Raw genomic sequence first — 22,072 nt, 5'->3', positions numbered from 1 at the left:
TATATTGGACATTCACAAAACCATCCCCTCGAACAATTCAGGTTTTTGTACGTTGTCACCTCAGGTCTATAAAAAATTGCTCTGGCATGGTTCATGAATTCCGTAATTCGTGACTTGAATAAACGCATTCTATTTTACATAATGAAACATCCTTTGAAATTTATTTGATTGGGAATAAAAAAAAAAAACATCATCAAGCCAACTGCTGTGAAGGTCAAGACATTATTGTATCCAGACGTGGCTGGCAGCCAGAACCCCAGAACTCAACATCATTGAAAGTTATGGAAGAAACCCAACTTCAAAGACTGATATAGACTGAATTTTGTGGTTTTCACAAAAAGAATGAGAAGTCCTAGTATTTCAGTTTTCTTTGAAAAGAAATCAAGGTGAAAAGTAATACTCTATATATTAGCAAGCATGACCAACCTGTTTCATATAAGCATAGCACATGGTCTCTGCTACTCGCTTTCCCTCATCATAACAAGCTCGGGGGCCAATAGGATTCACATGTCCCCAGTAGTCTTCATTTTGAGGGTGGACTTCTGGATCTGGTTATGAAACATAGGAGGAGATTAATTTCTTTTCCTTAAAGTGAATGTAATATAATGAGAAATTAAGCCCAAAACGGAATATGGGCTTTACAAGCAACCATTATATCAAACAACCACCATAAAAGGCCAAAGACCCCAAAAGCCGACATTGTATCATTAATCACAGTGTGGACTTTCTCTTTTGCTCTGGAGCCTGACACTGGGGATAATGGTGGGAAAGATAAGGAGACGCAGGAGCAATGTTGGAAGCGATTCCAAGTGGAAACCTCTTCAGCAGTAAGCTAAATACACGGCTGTAATGTCCATTACCTCCATAGACCTCTGAAGTAGATGCCAGTAGTAGCCGAGCTCCAACACGCTTCGCTAATCCTGAAAAGACAGAATAAACACCATGAATTTACCGTATATAGGTTTGTGTTCAGCTAATCAGAAGCTGAGGCCGGTCTGTGCCAACGGCGGATTTAGATGGAGAGAGTTCTGCTGAAAACGAGCATGAATAGACAGAACAAGTCCCACGGCGTATGGAAATTGGCCTTTTATAGAACATCTAAACTGCGTGAGGAAGAACGATTGTTTATGTGCAAACTGTATAGAGGCAGAACGATCACATTGTCCGCTCACAGCCCCCATTTATGTCACAGATATGCGCCCAGCAGGATTGATTTTTAGGCAGCATAACATATGCAATCAATGAACAAGAGTTTTGCTCTTGTGTTTTTTCACTACTTTCAAACCTAATACCAAAACATTTTTTCTAGCCTGTTTTTATGATTGTAGATTTTTTATGCTTTCAATTTGGTATATACTAATGGAGTCCGATAAAACAATGTGTTATGGGCGACCATCTGCTTTATAAGTGATGCATTATCTTGCTTTGTAATCCTGCCTATGAGAATAAAAATTACCTCTGAAGTTATCGCTACAGTACAAAACTTTTAACCTATTACGCCTTCTGACTAATGTGAAAATCAAAGATAAAAAACAGGGGCCGAAAAAAAACAATTATATAATTTATGTAGACTCATTTCGCCTCATGTTCTGTCCAACTTTCCATTTTTTTCTCTGCAGCCGCATTAGCACAGCCCTACTTCCCTGTTCGAAAGCACAGTTCTTTTTCAAGAAAGGAACCTGTTAAGTTGAAAAAGCTGTCTGATCTGCAGCAGAATTTTGTAGATCAAGGGTAGCGGAGCCAATTGATAGATCAGTGGGAAAGAATTTAGTGTAACTTGTCATTTATTGCTCAGAACCTCTGTTCTTTTCATGCTTACAAGTCCAGTGAGGCCCAATTACAGCCTTCCCTAGAGCTGTGCAGACAGATCCTGATCAGTTAGTAAGTAGGACCATCCAGTGGACTCAAAGCTCTGCTCTGTCTATGTGGTTTTGTGGGTAAAGATTCAGTATAAATCTTAATATATTGCTCTATGCATAATCTGCTCTTCTCCCATTGATCAGATTGGATGCAAAATACAACAGGTTCCCTGAAGCAGAACGCAAACTAGTTTTAATCCACTTTTTAAAAGGATGCATGCCATTTAGGAGTGGAAACAAAGGCAAAACATTCTCTGAATTAAAGAATGAAGATGGACAGCAGTTCCACTAATGTGCATGCTATATAACCACTCACCCAGCATGTTCAGAGTTCCTATGGTGTTGGTTTTTAAAGTCTTGATAGGATTATACATGTAATTAGGAGGAGAAGCGGGAGAGGCCAAATGGTAAATCTGGTCCACTGTGGAGGAAAAAATAAATAACACGTATAACCGTGAATTTTAACATGCAACTAAGAATTTTAGTTACAATTTATTTGTGAAATGGCTTATTTCTTGAAAATTTACATTTATTTACAATTTAATTATCAGTTCGAGGCGGAAACTAGAATTAAAAAAAAAAAAAAATCAAAGCAAAAAATGTAAATTCTATACTAATATCCCTTAACCTGGTAGGCATGGCACCCCATGAGAAAAAACATTAGAAGAAAAACAAACCATTATACTCACCTGCCTGCGCTTCCTCGCGGAGTCCTGTTCCAATGCCAGCAGCTGATTTATCCTTGTAAGTAGCGCATGGCAGTTAAGTTATGCGCCGCTTACAAGCTGTGGACAGCTGCCAGAATACTCACTGCTCCCCACGCTGGGACTATAAGCATGTGGAGCAGTGAAGATTCACTGATCTTTAATAGCGGGCAGTGTGTTAGCTGCAGCCGCTGGCTTCCTGCAGCTGCCGGGCTTTCATGTGTGCCGGCTACTGAAGGGAATGAATATTCACTGCATTCCACGCCTATGGCAGTGGAGAGCAGTGAAAATTAATTTACGTATCAGGCACACACTAACACCCGGCAGCTGCAGGAAGCTGCGACTAACAGCGTGTTCGCAATTAAATAGAAATGAATATTCACTGCTCTCCACTCCCATGGGCATGGAATGCAGTGAACATTCATTTCTCTTTAGCATCGGGCACCGGAGTTAGCTGCAGCCACCAGCTCCAGCCTCCTGTGACCAGTTGCTGCCCCTACCTCCCTTATCCACAGCAGGTATATCCTGACTATAAAAGACGCACCCCTCATTTTCCCTGTTACATTTTCCTCCTACACTCTCCTCCACACTTATTCGTTCCTCACACAAACGGCCTCCAAGATTTCTCCCGAATATCCCCCATCCTCTGGAATTCCACACCTCAACACCTTCGATTATCCACCACCCTCGGATCCTTCAAACAGAACCTGAAAAATCATGTCTTCAGGAAAGCCTATAGCCTGCAATAACCATTCAGCCGCCTGATTAACCACTCAAGCTGCCGCCTCACCAACCACCCAAGCTGCCGCCTCACCACCACCACACCGACCTCCTGTTTCTTCCTTATTATCCCAAAAAAATGTAAGTCCGCAAGGACAGTGTCCTCTCCCCTCTGTACCAGTCTGTCACTGTAAATTTGTTTACTGTTAACAATAGCTATAACCCTGTATGTAACCCCTTTTCACATGTACAGCACCATGGAATTAATGGTGCTATATAAATAATAATTTTTGGAGGAAAAAAAGTGTGTCTTATAGTTTGAAAAACACGATACTTTCGTTTTCAATTAATTTTCAAAGTTTTGAAAAAAAAATAATTTCTGTGTTGCATGCCTTTACGTTTATCCTCATAACCTAGGCTAGAACCAAGATAAATTAACAGAAAAAACACCATTCCACTCAGAACTATAACCGATATGTCACAAGAGTATCTTTGTTAACATTTTATCCATGCGGACTCAAATGCAAAATTTTGATAAGCTTTCCTTAAAAAAAAATATTATATGATCTAAAAATGTTTTAAAAAAATTCACATGCGCTTCCTATGCTCCTAGGGATCATACGGGAAAAAAAAAAACCTATATTAACAGTGTCAATTTTAAAAACTCAAAATTCCGATCTGTTCAGCCTGTGGTCTGAAAGTGTAGGGTCTATATTAAAAAAAAAAAAAATTATATATATATTATACCTGGCAAGAAAGATTGTCAATTTAGGTGAACGGTCCAAAAGATCCTAGTTCTTGCAAATTTTTTAGACCTGTGACTTTTGAATAAAAAAAAAATCTTTAGCCAAAAAGGAGATTTTTGTGTACTCACCGTAAAATCTCTTTCTCTTAGCCTCTAATTGGGGGACACAGGACCATGGGGACACAGGACCATGGGTGTTATGCTGCTGTCCACTAGGAGGCGACACTATGCATAATCTGAAAAAGATTAACTGTGGCTCCTCCTCTGCAGTATACACCCCTGGACAGCGTCAGCCTTCTCCAGTTTTGTGCAAAAGCAGTAGGAGGAACGTGACATGAATAACATAACCATGCCTATAAGAAGGCAACTATGTGCGAGCTCAAGCAAACAATATGAGAACTCGACAGTAACAACAGCCCGGAAAGGCAACAGGGTGGGAGCTGTGTCCCCCAATTAGAGGCTAAGAGAAAGATTTTACGGTGAGTACACAAAAATCTCCTTTACTCTGTCGCCTCATTGGGGGACACAGGACCATGGGACGTCCCAAAGCAGTCCCTGGGTGAGAAGCAATGGACGAATATTGTGCAGACAGGCCGCTACACTTGGGGCACCGCCGCCTGCAGAACACGTCTACCCAGGCTTGCGTCCGCTGAGGACTGGGTATGAACCCTGTAGTGTTTAGTAAACGTGTGTAGGCTAGTCCAAGTGGCCGCCAAATACACTTGTTGTGCCGAAGCCTGGTGCCGAATGGCCCAGGAGGCCCCTACCGCCCGTGTAGAGTGTGCCGTAATACCGGCTGGAAGAGGAGAATTCTTAAGGCGGTAGGTGTGTTGTATGGTGGATTTGATCCACCTGGCAAGGGTAGCTTTGGAAGCTGGCAGACCCTTGCAGCAGCCTTCCGGAAGAAGGAAGAGAGAGAGTCAGATCTCCGGAAGGACGCAGTCCTAGATACATATATACGCAATGCCCTGACGAGGTCAAGCGTATGCAGAGCCTTCTCCACTCTAAGAACCGGGACCGGACAAAAGGATGGCAGTGAAATTTCCTCATTGAGGTGGAAATGGGACACAACCTTCGGAAGGAAGGATGGGACCGTACGGAGAACTACCTTGTCCTGGTGAAAAACCAGGAAGGGCCGTCTGCAGGAGAGTGCTGTCAGTTCAGACACCCTGCGTAGCGAGGTGATTGCCACCAGGAAAACCACCTTCTGAGATAGAAGGCGATGCGGGACCTCCTTAATGGGTTCGAAAGGTGGTTCTTGCAATGCTGTCAGGACCAGTTTGAGGTCCCACGTTTCTAGTGGTCGTCTGTAGGGGGGAACCAATCGGGAAACCCCCTGAAGAAAAGTCCTTACTTGCGGCTTGGTAGCAATGCACCTTTGAAAAAGTACTAAGAGGGCTGACACCTGGCTCTTAAGCGAGCCCAGGGACAGCCTGGCCTCCAGACCCGATTGGAGAAAACCCAAGTACTTTGGGTAAGGAGTAAGGGAGTGGAGTCTGGCCACGAGATTCGCACCAGGTAAAGAAAGCTTTCCAGGTACGGTAATAGATCTTGGCAGAGGCTGGCTTGTGTGCCCTGATCATGGTTCCAATGACGTACGGCGAGAGCCCTGCCTGGGTTAGAACCCAGGTCTCAAGGGCCACGCTGTCAAGTTGAGAGCCCCTGAGTTCTGGTGGTAGAACGGGCCTTGTGATAGAAGACGGGGCATCTGCTGTAAGTTGTACGATGTCGGCGTACCATGTACGTCTGGGCCAGTCCGGTGCGATTAGGATGGTTGGAACTCCCTCTTGCTTGATCTTCCTCACCACCCTGGATATCAGGGGGAGAGGTGGAAAAATGTACAGAAGCTGGAACTGGGTCCAGTCCTGAACCAGAGCGTCTGCTCCGAGCGACCGCGGATCGTGTGTTCTGGCCATGAAGTTGGAGACCTTGGCATTGAAGTGGGATGCCATTAGGTCCACATCCGGGGTCCCCCAGCGATGGCAAATCTGGCGAAAAATTTTGGGATGGAGAGACCACTCTCCCGAGTCTATTTCTTGTCAGCTGAGGAAGTCTGCTTCCCAGTTGTCCACATCTGGAATGTGGACCGCCGAGAGAACCGACTGTGTCCTCTGCCCAGTGGAGGATATGTGACACTTCTCGCATCGCCTGAGTACTGCGGTTCCCCCCTTGGTGATTCACATATGCCACAGCTGTGGCATTGTCCGACTGTATTCTGATGTGAGAGGCTGCCAGTAAGTGATGAAAAGCTCTCAATGCCAGGAGGATGGCAGAAATTTCCAGGATGTTGATGGGCATGGTCGCTTCCACTGGGGACCACTTGCCCTGTGCCCTGTGGTGTAGGTGCACTGCACCCCAACCAGTCAGGCTCGCATCGGTGATCAGAACCTTCCATTGACCTGTGAGAAAGGATTTCCACTTTTCTAGCGAGGTTGGCTTGAGCCACCAGTGCAGGGACCTCGTGGTTGACGACGTTAGCCGGAACTCCCTGTCGAGAGAGAGAGGGTTTTTGTCCCAGGACCTGAGGATGGCTAGTTGGAGAGGCCTGAGGCGAAACTGGGCAAATGGGACGGCTTCTATTGCTGCCCCCATCCTGCCGAGGACTCATGGCAAACCGGAGAGATCGAGAGGGTCTGCGGAGGAGGGTGCGAACTCCTAGGCGAAGAGCCAGTGCCTTGTCCTTGGGAAGGAGCACTAGACCCCTGGAGGTGTTGAATAGCATTCCCAGGAAGGTCAGAGACTGACTCGGGGTTGGTGATGACTTTTGTAAGTTGACTAACCAGCCCATTCGACTCAAGAGTGTTGATTGTAATTGAGACGCTGAGCTCGCAGTCCTTGAAGGTGGGAGCCTTGATGAGTAGATCGTCCAAGTATGGAATGACTACTATGCCTCTGGAGTGCAGGACGTCCATGGTGGCTGCCATGACTTTGGTAAACACTCTGGGAGCCGTGGCGAGTCCGAATGGGAGAGCCACGAACTGGTAGTGGTCCTGGTCGATTGCAAACCTGAGAAACCTCTGATGGGCAGGAGAAATTGGTATATGCAGGTATGCGTCTTGTATGTCTATGGAGGCGAGATATTCTCCCTTCTCCATGGACGCAATGATGGACCGAAGAGACTCCATGCTGAAGTGACGGACCCGTACATATTTGTTGAGTTGTTTTAGGTCCAATATGGGCCGCACACTGCCTCCATTCTTGGGGACTACGAATAGATTGGAGTAGAACCCTCGGAAGCGCTCTACCGTGGGGACCGTTACTATGACTCCTGCCTGAAGAAGCGAGGAGACCGCTTGTTGGAAGGCACGAGCCTTGGCCGGTGGTTTTGGGGGGACAGAGGAAGAATCGGTCCGGTGGGTTGGAGGTGAACTCTATCTTGTATCCAGAAGACACTAATTCCCTGACCCACCTGTCTTCTGTAATAGGCAGCCAGACTTGAAGAAAGAGCAAAAGACGGCAGCCTACGGGTGTGGTGTCTTCCAGAGTCCGTGAGTCATGATGAGGAGAAAGTCTGAGATTTTCCTCCTCTGGGCTTGGACTGGGCTGCTTTTGACTGCCAGGTCTTGTTCGACCTTCGCGTCGACCGTGAGTTGTCCCTCCGTGGGGAACGGTTACGATTTTGTGCTGGACGAGAGACGGACCAGCCCGAAGAATTCCGAAAGGATCGGAATCGAGTTTGGTTACGCTCCTTGTAAGTGCGTTTAGGTTTCAGTTGGGGAAGAGGTACTCTTACCCCCGGTGGCGTTGGATAGCATCGTGTCTAACTGTTCACCAAAAAGTCGCCCATTGAGGTAGGGGAGGTGCGTGAGGGACTTCTTTGAGGCTGCGTCCGCTCTCCATTCCCGCAGCCAGAGGATATGCCGAATTGTGATGGCGTTTAATGCTATCCCCGCTACACCCCTTGCCGAATCCAGAGGTGCATGAAGCATGTAATCTGCTACGACTGCTATGTGAACCGCTTGGTCCGACAGCTCAGGAGTGGATGCTTGGAGGCCAGCTTGTAAATTTTTGGCCCAGGCCAGAATGGCCTTGGCAGCCCAAACTGAAGCGAGCGTAGGTGCCAGGGATGCCCCTGCAGCCTCGAAAATTGAATGAGTCATGCGTTCTACCTGCCGGTCTGCTGCATCCCTAAGGGTTGAGCTATCTGGCAGCGAAAGGAGAGTCTGTGCTGCTAGTCTACACCGACTTCGGGTGGGTCCGTCCATTCCTTGGTATCCTTCTGTGGGAAGGGGTACCTAGCCTCAAGATATTTGCGATTAGCGAATTTCTCAGGCTGTGAAAACTGCTTTTTAAGGATCGCCTTAAACTCTGGGTGGTTAGAGAAAACCTTAGGCGGCTTCAGAGGTCCTTCAAAGGAAATCTTATGTTCTGGGGCCTCTGGTGGCGAATCAGAAATGTCCAGCACTCGATGGATGGAAGAAATTAAGTCCTCAACTAGCGCTGTATTGCTAGGAGGGATTGGGATTAGGGACCCCTCCGTTTCCTTGTCTGAGTCGGAGTCACAGATGCCTTCCGAATCCAGTGTATCACTGAGGCGTCCCCTGCTGGGTGAGCTGGGGCTGAGGCCTTCTCTGGTCGGGGATCGCTGCAGAGATCTGCATTGTCTGTCCCTGGAAGGGGACGGTCTAGGTGACCTGGAACTACGGTGTATCTCCCTAGAAGGGGATGACCGTGTGCTATGGGATGACGCAGATGGACTTGACCTATGGGTCCGCTTGCGTCCTGGCCTAGACATGGATGTGCCAGGGTCGTCCTGTCCCTGAGTCAAGCTCTCCCTTTGCTGGGTAGCGGTCATAGCCGAGGCATGACTCTGCAAAGCCTGAAGCAATGAGGAGGTTAGGTTATCTATAGACTGCGTCATAGATTGCGACATCTGGGTGACCCATTCCGGCGTGGCATTAGACACAGGCATTAGCAGGGGCCTCTTGGGTCTGAGACACAGTAGTCTGAGTGCAGCCCTGGCAGTCCGGGTACGTGTTGCCGCTGGGAAGAGCGTCCCGCAGGCTGTGCAGAATGCATAATAGCAGTCCTGCCTGGTTCTCTTGGACCTTGAGCCTGGCATAGTGCACAGAGTGCAAAAGGGCTGGCTATGCAGAGCGCCTTACAGGCTATGCAGAGCGCCTTACAGGGGTAGCTATGCAGAGGAACCTTATAGAGGAGCCTTATAGGGAATATGGATTCACAGCCGAGTAAAACAACCCAGCTGTGATCTTACCCCACCAGTTTGCTCCTAGGTCCAGCGCCAAAGATCCACAGTCCTGTGCCCCCCGGAGACTGCTGGCCTGGTCCTGCTGACCGGGAGATGCAGGGTTAATCCTTGCTGCAGCAGAAATGGAGGCCGAGGAAAGGAGGCGGAGAGTGAGGAAAAAGGCGGCAAAGCTGTGTAAAAACGCGCCCTTTCTGTCTCGATCCACCCCCTCTATGACAATATAGAGTGTCATATTTGTCATCCGGGGGGCGGGCCGGGGGGCGGAGAGGAGGCTGCAGTTTCAGCTAGGCCGAAGCCGGGGCCTAAATTAGATGCCTGATGCCCAAAAAGGCTCCAGGCCGATGCGGAAGTCCGGGAGGGGGTCGGATCTGAACCGGACCAAACACCCTCCCCCCCCCCCCCGGATTTGAAGGCAGGATAGCGGTGGGGCTATAAGCGGGAGGGGGGCCCTGTAAGGGGTCCCCCTGAGGCAGTATAGAGCTGGTGCTGCAGCAGATACAGGGGCACAGGGAGCCCTGTGTCTCTATTGTGCCACTCCTGCCTGCACTCCCCCCGGCCCCGACAGGAGCCCGCAGCTGGGCTGGGGTCCCTGGATGCAGGCGCAGCGTGCTGGCCCATTGCTGGGAGCTGTAGAGTGCTGCCTGTACAGGCCCTACCTGAGGCGTCTCAACCTAATGCCCCCAGAGGGGGATTAGGGAGGGTGCTGCTGTCACCATCAGGGGGTTTTGTCCTCGCCTCGACCTCAACCCATAAACCAAAAGGAATTGGGGAAGGAGGGGGGTTCTCGACTTCGAACCAGCACCCGAGGGACTGGGGAAGGAGCGACACAGGGAATAGCCATCTCTACTTCAACCGGGCACCCCATAATAGGGGGCCGAGGAAGGAGCCATGCCGGGAGTCTCACAGGAGACCCACTTTTCAGTTAATCTTTTTCAGATTATGCATAGTGTCGCCTCCTAGTGGACAGCAGCATAACACCCATGGTCCTGTGTCCTTATGGTCCTGTGTCCCCCAATGAGGCGACAGAGTAATAGGATTATTAAAATTTGTTGATCCCCAACCCAAGAATTGTGTCCTGGCTGGTGGTAGTGGTGCACACTCAGCATGCATATGTACAGCACAACAGAAGACCAAGCTTATGACTGAAGGAGGCAAGCTGAAATATATTCAGATTGTAATTACCAAGGTTGGACTGGCCAAAGTACACAGTCTCAAATAATGTGTTCAGAGAAGTTCAAACTTACCTAAATACCTGAAAAAAAACAAAAAAAAAAACACGAAAACGAATACATCCTCCAGTAATGGCGCTCGAACAAAAATATTAAATTTTTTTAAGGCTATGGTGGATAGTATAAATTATAAAAACAGTGGATATCTGGTGACATGTACTTTTGACAGTGTTTCTATAAGTGCAGAAGTCTGTTTTTGTGACCAGCTGATAACCCTTTTAAGGACTAGTCCAAAACAAAACTAAAAAGGTCAAATCTTAAAATTACAAAAGTCATTAGTTTTTAAAGTCATGATAAAATTTCCTAATATTCACTCTGTACTGCAGCTTAGGGGTCTCTAGATTACCCGCTTCCTATGACGATTCGTTTCAGAACCCTAAGTGCAGGATGGGATACTCAAACGAATAGTCATCTGCTTGCTGAAACTGCTGTCATTCCCATTTTCGCCCTGAAACTAAGCATCATCAGGGGTGCTGGGATATCCCAACACTCGTTGCTTCATTTGCCACCATGAAATGAAGAGTCACCAGATTATATTTTTTTATCCTACCAAGTTTGAGCAAGGTCTGCTTCTTCTCGGATGGGTCTACTGCACAGTAAACAGACAGGAGAAACTTTAGAAATGTATGACATCACAAGAAAGATTGTGTAGTGTAAGCTGAAAGGCACTTTAGGTTTAGGAGGTACTATGAAACTCCTTGCAACTGGAGCCTACTCCTCCTACTCTTTTTAACCCCTTTCTGCCAGCTGACGGAATAATATGTCAGCTGGCAGAACCCCCACTGAGGTGGGCTCCGGCGGTAAGCCCACCTCAAACCCGCAACATGTCAGCTGTTTTCAACAGACTTATGCTCGCAATGGGCGCGAGCGGAATCGCGATCCGCCTGCACCCATTAACTAGTTAAATGCCGCTGTCAAACAGACAGCAGCATTTAACTAGCGCTCCCGGAAGTGCTCGCACTGCTGACCCTCGTCACATGATCGAGGGGTCATCGGTGCGTTGCCAACACAACCAGAGGTCTCCTCAGGACCTCCACGGTTGTTGATGGCAGATTGCTATGAGCGCCACCCTGTGGTTGGCGCTCATAGCAAGCCTGTAATTCTGCTGCATAGATGTGATATGTGCATCACCTCTATGTAGAAGAGGCAATCGAGTAGTGCATGCTTCTAGCCTCCCATGGAGGCTATTGAAGCATGCCAAAATTAAAAAAAAGTGTTTAAAAATATTTTAAAAAAATATAAGGATATATGCACACGTTCAGGATTTTTCGCATTTTTTCGTGATAACGCATAAATATGCATCCTATCATTTAGAATGCATTCCGCAATTTGTGCACATGATGCTTTTTTTTCCGTGAAAAAAACGCATTGCGGTAAAAAAAAAGGAGCATTTTCATTAATTATGCGGATTTTTTGCGTTTTTCCCGCTATTAAATGCATCGCGAAAAAAACGCATGCAGATTTCTGACAGAAATGTCCGGTTTTTGTCAGGAAATTTCTGCAAGAAATCCTGAACGTGTGCACATACCCTAAAAGTTCAAATCACCACCCTTTCGCCCCAATCAAAACAAAATAAAAAAAATATCAAACTTACACATATTTGGTATCACCGGGTTCAGAATCGCCCGATCAAAAAAATGGATTAACCTGATCGCTAAACGGCTTAGCGAGAAAAAAATCAAAATGCCAAAATTACATTTTTTTTGGTCGCCGCGACATTGCATTAAAATGCAATAACGGGCGATGAAAAGAACTTATCTGCACCAACATGGTATCATTAAAAACGTCAGTTCGGCATGCAAAAACTAAGCCCTCACCGGACTCCAGATCAAGAGAAATTGGAGACGCTACCGTTAACGGAAAATCGCGCATTTTTTTTTTTTTTTTTTTTTTAAGCAAACTTTGGAATTTCTTTTTACTACTTAGATAAAAGAAAACCTAGACATGTTTGGTGTCTATGAACTGGAACTGACCTGGAGAATCATAATGGCAGGTCAGTTTTAGCATTTAGTGAACCTAGCAAAAAAGCCAAACAAAAAACAAGTGTGGGATTGCACTTTTTTTTTTGCAATTTCATCGCACTTGGAATTTTTTTCCCCGTTTTCTGTTACATGACATGGTAAAACCAATGGTATCGTTCAAAAGTACAACTCGTCCCGCCAAAAATAAGCCCCCACATGGCCATATTGATGGAAAAAAAAAAAAAAAAGTTATGGCTCTAGAAAGAAGGGTAGTGAAAATCGAAAAAAGCTCCGGGGTGAAGGGTATCTGTAAATGTTGCGGGTTGGATGCTCCATACTTGTCCAGCGTGGATGGGATTTCAAGAGATCCCATGTCCGCTACGCGTTCACTGATGCCCGCGGAGATGGAAATCTCTCCCGATGGCAGCATGTTAATTTCTCTAGTGGAGACGTGAGTCTCTGGAAGAGAAATTTCACCAATACATATATTGAATGCGGGGAATCAGCACGGTTCAGAGAACACATGCGGATTTACCTGGGTTCAATAGATGGCAGCGCTTTGGATGCAGCGAACAAAATGCTTCCAGGTCGTCTGCACATCTTTTCATCTATTAAACATATGATTAGGATGACACTGCATTTAGAAAATCATGCTTCAAAATATGACCTTACCGAGATCCCGATTTAAATGTATTTAAGAACACAAGTAACGTGCAGTTTTCTTGAAATCACCAATCAAAATTTAAAATTTAATTCTTCAAAAACAAAATATCAACAGTCTTGTAATGTATCAAATTAAAGCCTGTAACAATTTTCAAAATTCAGGCTTTCAAAACCTTAGAAATCTATAAAAAATTAACTAGTGAATTAAAAATAAGTGTTGAACTTTTAAAGTAGCACTTCAAAAACACCAAAGAGTAAATATCCTAAGACATCAGGTAAAAAAATAAAAAATAAAATTCAGATTTGGATCAGGAGTGATGGAGTGATGGTTATCCAACCACTGATTGGCAGCTTTCTGTCTATGCAGAGTGAACACAAAAGCTGCCAATCAATGGTGTGGGTGTTGTCATAAAGGACTCAACATTCAGACAACTGATAAGACAGGCATGAGAGAAAAAACAGATTTTATCAGAACTATAGTAAGCAGCCCAGTAAGTTGTACATAGCTGGAAGACTGTCTCTGCCTCTACATCGTGATGTGCTCAGATTGGGTGGCATAACCTGGTGACAGGTTCCCTTTAAGAGCAGAAAACATTTCCACTCCTCCAGAGCACAGTGGTGGTTGTGTTTTATACCTCGTCTTCCAATGCTTGGCATTGTAATCTAAGGCTTAAAGAAGTTGCTTGACCACAGAGACCAATTCTTTAGAAGTAAGGCTTACTATTACTACTTCTATTTAAAATGGCATTGCTCTGCGCTTGACTTGACGCACCTTTTTGCAAAAGATGTCGAAATACTAAACTTGAAAAAATTAGAAATATTGTTCACATACCTAATAAAAATCTACATGATCCATAAAGAGACTAAACAAGATGGAATTCCCCAGAAAAAGAAGAAAAAGTGTTTACCTTCAATGTAAAGTGGTTCCACAACATCGTGATTAATGAGCTCAAAGTTCTCATGGCCAATCCAGTGCTCCACATTTCTTTTCCTACCAGTAAAAAAGTTGTCTACTACTGTAATCTCATGACCGTCCATCATAAGCTTGTCTGTGAGATGAGACCCAACAAAACCAGCACCTCCTGTTATCTGCAAACACAATTTGACAAATGAAAAAAAAATTAATAAATAAAATACAAATTTTGACAATATTACAGGAACATAAGAGTCCAAAAGGACAACTCACCATCCCCCCCCCCCCCCCCCAAAAAAAAAAAATCAAATTATCTTTAGACAAGCAGAGGTATTAAATTCCTTTTTCTGTTCAATTTGTCCTTTACAATTTTCCAGCAACATCAGTTCCCCACTTTGCCTGCCGTGTGCCCCTCATCTGTGTAGTGCAAGACGCCGCCTTTACATGAAAAAGGAATCTCAGTAGGATCAGCCCTCCTAAAGGCATCTATATGGGCACAAACGTCAGAAAGCTGAATACAATGATACCTTGTTATCTGCAATCAGATTACACTTCTTAATATGTAGATGAGCTGCCAGCGGAGCCTATTAAAATTAAAGGGTCATTATCAGTGAGAGACATGTAATGACAGAGTCTGTTCTCCAGATCTACATGTCTCACACTGGTAATGCCTCCTTTCATTTAGAATAATCTCTGGAGGCAGATTCTTAAAGAGATGATTAAGTAAGAAAAAAAAAGTCAATTTCTCTGGAAAAAGACATCAGATCGCAGATTTCAAGTTATTCTGCTTCCTATAACTTGCAAGTCCATGTAGACGGCTTAGGAGGGATGATCCTACAGACAGATTCCCTTTAACCCCTTCATGACCTTGGGATTTTCCATTTTTCCGTGTTCGTTTTTCGCTCCCCTCCTTCCCAGAGCCATAACTTTTTTTTTATTTTTCCATCAATTTGGCCATGTGAGGGCTTATTTTTTGCGGGACGAGTTGTACTTTTGAACGACGCCATTGGTTTTACCATGTCGTGTACTAGAAGACGGGAACAAAATTCCAAGTGCGGTGAAATTGTAAAAAAAAAGTGCAATCTCACACTTGCTTTTTGTTTGGCTTTTTTGCTAGGTTCACTAAATGCTAAAACTGACCTGCCATTGTGATTTTCCAGGTCATTACGAGTTCATAGACAACAAACATGTCTAGGTTCTCTTATCTGAGTGGTGAAAAAAAAATTCCAAACTTTTCTAAAAAAAAAAAAAATTATATATATATATATATATATATATATATATATATATATATATATATATATATATATATATATATATATATATATATATATATATATATATATATATATATATATATATTTATATTTATATATATTTTGAAACGCGATTTCACCAGCCGCACAGCGCTGGAGCCCGCATCAAAGCGGGGGTTCTGAACTCAGACGTACTATCCCGTCAGAGGTCAGAAAGGGGTTAAAGATATAATTCTACTACTCCCATAGTGTCCCGTGGCATAAACTGGAATATGTAGAATAGAAGCCAGGCTGTGGATATGATGAGAAGGCATGAACTGGGACACAGGAGACTTGATTGACAGAAGCATGGAGGAAAACATGATTAGCTAGGAGGAACAATGATGGATTAAGTCAAGAGATCCAGTGAAGCAACGGGCAGCACAGTGGCTCAGTAGTTAGAACTGCAGCCTTGCAGCGCTGGGGTCCTGGGTTCATCCGCAAGGAGTTTGTATGTTCTCCCCGTGTTTGCGTGGGTTTCCTCCGGGTTCTCCGGTTTCCTCCCACACTCCAAAGACATACTGATAGGGAATCTAGATTGTGAGCCCCAATGGTCTAATGTATGTAAAGTGCTGTGGAATTAATGGCACTATATAAAAGTAAAATAAACTACAGTTCACTGGAAGTCAAGGACATAAAGGAAGACCGACCACTGGTTAACCCAGTGACTCATGCTGTGGACTGGTAAGCAGGGTGCATATTCCCAAAAATTAAACGAAAAAAGTAAATTTAACAACCAATTTGATAGCACTGCCTTTCACTTTGAGAACTAAAACCATTCTATTGAGTAAACCTAGGCAAGATGCCATTTTCAGCTCACTTCACAAACTCTTCATTTACACACTCGTGAGATTATGGATCATAAAAGTGAAGGTGATGTAGCCACTCAGATTTAAGCTGTATGCAAAAATATAAAAGCATCACAAGCAGTTATGTAGACGAGATGTTGTCTACCACTTACCAAAATTCTCTTCCTGTCCTTTTCTGATAAGAATTTCACAGGTGGGTATTTTTGAGTAAAGCTGGAAAAAAAAGGGGAAAAAAAGTAGAATTATTATACTGTAAATCAGTGAATAGTGTGGTCTCACCTATTCAAATACATAGCAAAAGAATATTACCGGAGCATGCACAGTGCTAACCCTTAAAGGGGGTTTCCCCATATAAAAAGTTTAATTTTAATACATCTTGTAATAATAATTTCCATGATTGGATGTGATTAAATAAAATGTTCCTGTGCTGAGATAATCTTATAAATGTGCCCCTGCTGTGTACTGTGTAATGGCTGTGTCTGACCATGCAGGAATATGGTCTGATCATACTCCTGGCCAGGTGAGGAAGTTTTTTTTTTTTAATAAAAAAAAGTATACAGACATGCACAGGGGTCCCAAATGATTTTTTTATTCAGGTAAAACATGGGTTTAAGAACAGGCAGGGAAATGTTCTGCCTCACAAAAAGATCCCGTGCTGCCCTGTCTGTATATCTGATGGCTGGTGTATGAGGAGCTTTCATCGTACTGTAAGGGTATGTGCACACGTCCGGATTTCTTGCAGAAATTTCATGAAGAAAACCGGAAATTTTCTGCAAGAAATACGCATTTATTTGCGTTTTTTTCGCTGGTTTTTTTAGCATTCTGCAAGCGTAATTAGCTTGCAGAATGCTAAAGTTATGGTTATACTCACCCTGCAGACAGCCGATCTCCTCGGTGGCGCCCGTTCCTATAGATGGTTTGTGTGTGAAGGACCTTCGATGATGTCGCGGCTTGTGATTGGTCGCATGAGCGGTCACGCGACCAATCACAAGACCGCGACGTCATCGCAGGTCCTTGACACAGACCATCTAAAGGAACGGAAGCGGCAGCATGCAGCGCAGAGAGGCGGGAAGACACCGGGGCCATCAGAGGGTGAGTATTTGACTTTTTTATTTTAATTCTTTTTTTTTACCAATTATATGGTGCCCAGTCCGTGGAGGAGAGTCTCCTCTCCTCCACCCTGGGTACCAACCGCACATAATCTGCTTACTTCCCGCATGGTGTGCACAGCCCCAGCCGGAAAGTATGCAGATCAATGCATTCCTAGGTGTGCGGAGTCACCGCAATTCCGCAAATTTAATGAACATGTTGCTTTTTTTTCCGCGATGCGATTTTTTCACGGAAAAAAATGCAACATTTGCACAAAAAATGCGGAATACCCTGCAAATAATAGGAGGCATATGTTAGCGTTTTTTTCGCGTTTTTATCGCGAAAAATCCTGTGAGTGTGTGAACATGGCCTAACGTGTGCATTTGTGAGATCAATATATGACCGGGGCCAAGTTCATATGTGGGTAAAGCCCAACGGCATAATGTGTGTGAGTTTCTTCACCACTGAAAGAGGACGAAGAATGTAGTTTGATTGTTAGATCTGCTTTTTTAAGATCATGTATTTCAAATATGGATTCTACAACTCCAACCAAAATAAGCAATGATCTGTCACTAGCAAGCCTACAAAAAATTTCCCAAAGACCCCAATTTACATATGCTAAAAACAGATCAAATTGAATAGATTTAGGAGCACAAAACATGTATGCATTAAAAGGGTTATTCGGATCTCTTAGACCCTATCCCAATATGTTGTAGATGTAATAATATTAGTAAATACCGCTAATTAGAAATGTAGTATAGTTTCTGATTTGCTGTGTCTTTCCTCATGCGGAGGCATTGCAGGACCTTAGGTTCCATGGTTATGACCATTAGCAACTAGCTAAGGTTCTGCAACACCGGCACATAAGGAAAGACATAGCGAATCAGAAAAACTACCGTATATACTCTAGTATAAGCCGACCCGATTATAAGCCGACCCCCCTAATTTTGCCACAAAAAACTGGGAAAACTTAATGACTCGAGTATAAGCCTAGGGTGGGAAATGCAGCAGCTACCGGTAAATGTCAAAAATAAAAATAGATGCCAATAAAAGTAAAATTAATTGAGACATCAGTAGGTTAAGTGTTTTTGAATATCCATATTGAATCAGGAGCCCCATATAATGCTCCATACAGTTTATGATGGCCCCATAAGATGCTCCATAGACACATTTGCCCAATATAATGCTGCACAAACGTTGATTATAGCCCCATAAGATGCCCCATACAAACACTTGCCCCATATAGTGCTGCACAACAGTTATGGCCCCATATTTTTTTTTTTTTTCCCATATAGTGCTGCACAAACGTTATGGCCCCATACAAACACTTGCCCCATATAGTGCTGCACAACAGTTATGGCCCCATATAGTGCTGCACAAACATTATGGCCCCATACAGACACTTGCCCCATATAGTGCTGCACAAACGTTATTGCCCCATATAGTGCTGCACAAACGTTATTGCCCCATACTGACACTTGCCCCATATAGTGCTGCACAAACGTTATTGCCCCATACTGACACTTGCCCCATATAGTGCTGCACAAACGTTATTGCCCCATACTGACACTTGCCCCATATAGTGCTGCACAAACATTATGGCCCCATACAGACACTTGCCCCATATAGTGCTGCACAAACGTTATGGCCCCATACAGACACTTGCCCCATATAGTGCTGCACAAACGTTATTGCCCCATATAGTGCTGCACAAACGTTATTGCCCCATACTGACACTTGCCCCATATAGTGCTGCACAAACGTTATTGCCCCATACTGACACTTGCCCCATATAGTGCTGCACAAACGTTATTGCCCCATACTGACACTTGCCCCATATAGTGCTGCACAAACATTATGGCCCCATACAGACACTTGCCCCATATAGTGCTGCACAAACGTTATGGCCCCATACAGACACTTGCCCCATATAGTGCTGCACAAACGTTATGGCCCCATACAGACACTTGCCCCATACAGTGCTGCACAACAGTTATGGCCCCATATAGTGCTGCACAAACATTATGGTCCCATACAGACACTTGCCCCATATAGTGCTGCACAAACGTTATTGCCCCATATAGTGCTGCACAAACGTTATTGCCCCATACTGACACTTGCCCCATATAGTGCTGCACAAACGTTATTGCCCCATACTGACACTTGCCCCATATAGTGCTGCACAAACGTTATTGCCCCATACTGACACTTGCCCCATATAGTGCTGCACAAACATTATGGCCCCATACAGACACTTGCCCCATATAGTGCTGCACAAACGTTATGGCCCCATACAGACACTTGCCCCATATAGTGCTGCACAAACGTTATTGCCCCATATAGTGCTGCACAAACGTTATTGCCCCATACTGACACTTGCCCCATATAGTGCTGCACAAACGTTATTGCCCCATACTGACACTTGCCCCATATAGTGCTGCACAAACGTTATTGCCCCATACTGACACTTGCCCCATATAGTGCTGCACAAACATTATGGCCCCATACAGACACTTGCCCCATATAGTGCTGCACAAACGTTATGGCCCCATACAGACACTTGCCCCATATAGTGCTGCACAAACGTTATGGCCCCATACAGACACTTGCCCCATACAGTGCTGCACAAACGTTATGGCCCCATATAGTGCTGCACAAACGTTATGGCCCCATATAGTGCTGCACAAACGTTATGGCCCCATATAGTGCTGCACAAACGTTATGGCCCCATATAGTGCTGCACAAACGTTATGGCCCCATACAGTGCTGCACAAACGTTATGGCCCCATAGATGCTCCATACAGACACTTGCCCCATTTGCTGTTGCTGCGATAAAATTTAAAAAAAAAAAAAAAAAAATCACATACTCACCTCTCCGTCGCTCAGGCCCCCGGCACTTTCAGCGTCTTCTGCACTGACGTTCAGGCAGAGGGCGCGCACTAACCATGTCACCGTGCCCTCTGACCTGAGCGTCACTGCTGAAGATGGAGCGGCGCCGGAACGAGGAGCAGGTGAATATCACGTAGCGATCCCCTCCCCATTATACTCACCTGCTCCTGGTGCGGTCCCTGCACGTCTGTTCCCTGGCGCCGGCAGCTTCTTCCTGTACTGAGTGGTCACCGTTACCGCTCATTAGAGTAATGAATATGCAGCTCCACCTCTATGGGAGGTGGAGCCGCATATTCAGTACTGTAATGAGCGATACCATGTGACCGCTCAGTACAGGAAGAAGCTGTCAGCGCCGGGGAAAAGACGCGCAGGGACCGCACCAGGAGCAGGTGAGTAATTAGACAGTCCCCGCTCCCCCTCCGACCCCTGGGTATGACTCGAGTCTAAGGCGAGAGGGGGACTTTCAGCCCCAAAAAATGGGCTGAAAATCTCGGCTTATACTCTTTTCAAACATTTTTATTGAACATTTTAACAGTTTTTTTTGAGACATCTGCATTTTATTTATATGTGTGATATTTTGCATTAGTGATGGGGATGGGGGGGGGGTGAGGGATTGGGAGAGGGAGGGGAAAGAAAAAAAACAACTTTATTGGTAATATAGACAGATTTGTAACCATTTGTATAGTTGCTACAGTATTGAACTGTCTTGAACAGATAAGCTTTCATGAATTTCTATATTCAAAACTATATACATCAAAGTGGCGCGACAGCTACCTTTAACCTAGAGTGAAAAAAAATTTAACAAAACATTAACTAATCTAAGGCTTGGTGTTTAGTGTTCCAAATGCTCCATTTTTTGTCGTATTTATGTAGACATCCATTAGCTATTGCAAATTTTAAATCCAGGGTATTATGAGTAGTGTTGAGCATTCCGATACCGCAAGTATCGGGTATCGGCCGATACTTGCGGTATCGGAATTCCGATACCGAGATCCGATACTTTTGTGGTATCGGGTATCGGATACATAGAGATGTGTAAAATAAAGAATTAAAATAAAAAATATTGATATATTTACCTCTCCGGCGGCCCCTGGACTCAGCGCGGGTAACCGGCAGGCTTCGTTGTTCAAAATCAGCGCTTTTAGGACCTGAGAATCACGTCCCGGCTTCTGATTGGTCGCGGGCCGCCCATGTGACCGCCACGCGACCAATCACAAGCCGCGACGTCACCGCAAGCTATTAGCACGCTCATTTTTGAAAAATGAGCGCGTTAATGACTTTCAAAGACGTAGCGGCTTGTGATTGGTCGCGGCCACGCGACCAATCACAAGCCGCGACGTCACCGCAAGCTATTAACGCGCTCATTTTTAAAAATGAGCGCGTTAATGGCTTTCAAAGACGTAGCGGCTTGTGATTGGTCGCGTGGCCGCGACCAATCACAAGCCGCTACGTCTTTGAAAGTCATTAACGCGCTCATTTTTCAAAAATGAGCGCGCTAATAGCTTGCGGTGACGTCGCGGCTTGTGATTGGTCGCGTGGCGGTCACATGGGCGGCCCGCGACCAATCAGAAGCCGGGACGTGATTCTCAGGTCCTAAAAGCGCTGATTTTGAACAAAGAAGCCTGCCGGTTACCCGCGCTGAGTTCAGGGGCCGCCGGAGAGGTAAATATATAAATATTTTTTATTTTAATTCTTTATTTTACACATCCCTATGGATCCCAGGGCCTGAAGGAGAGTTTCCTCTCCTTCAGACCCTGGGAACCATGAGAATACCTTCCGATACTTGATGTCCCATTGACTTGTATTGGTATCGGATATCGGTATCGGCGATATCCGATATTTTTCGGGTATCGGCCGATACTATCCGATACCGATACTTTCAAGTATCGGACGGTATCGCTCAACACTAATTATGAGTCTTGAGTCTGTCCACAATGTCAGAGAACCTTGGTATGTCAGTTCTTCGCCAGTAGGTGGCGATCAAGTT

The 22,072-nt window shown here is 45.0% G+C and overlaps 1 protein-coding gene across 3 annotated transcripts in view; it reads right to left on the bottom strand.

Moving 5' to 3' along the window:
* UXS1 (UDP-glucuronate decarboxylase 1) overlaps window positions 1–22,072 on the bottom strand; it is a 145,824-nt gene that overhangs the window by 83,108 nt on the left and 40,644 nt on the right. For all 3 annotated transcript variants that reach the window (XM_069757576.1, XM_069757578.1, XM_069757577.1), the window contains exons 5-9: window positions 16,260–16,320; window positions 13,999–14,179; window positions 2,176–2,280; window positions 861–920; window positions 427–548 (exon numbers count right to left, since the gene is read on the bottom strand). In XM_069757576.1, the coding sequence (XP_069613677.1) occupies window positions 427–548; window positions 861–920; window positions 2,176–2,280; window positions 13,999–14,179; window positions 16,260–16,320 (529 nt within the window). The remainder of the gene's footprint in view (window positions 1–426; window positions 549–860; window positions 921–2,175; window positions 2,281–13,998; window positions 14,180–16,259; window positions 16,321–22,072) is intronic.

This window comes from Ranitomeya imitator, chromosome 3, assembly GCF_032444005.1.
Source record: "Ranitomeya imitator isolate aRanImi1 chromosome 3, aRanImi1.pri, whole genome shotgun sequence".
Lineage (NCBI taxonomy): Eukaryota > Metazoa > Chordata > Amphibia > Anura > Dendrobatidae > Ranitomeya > Ranitomeya imitator.
The sequence above is the reverse complement of the archived record's forward strand: the minus strand, read 5'-3'. Positions and strand labels throughout refer to the sequence as shown.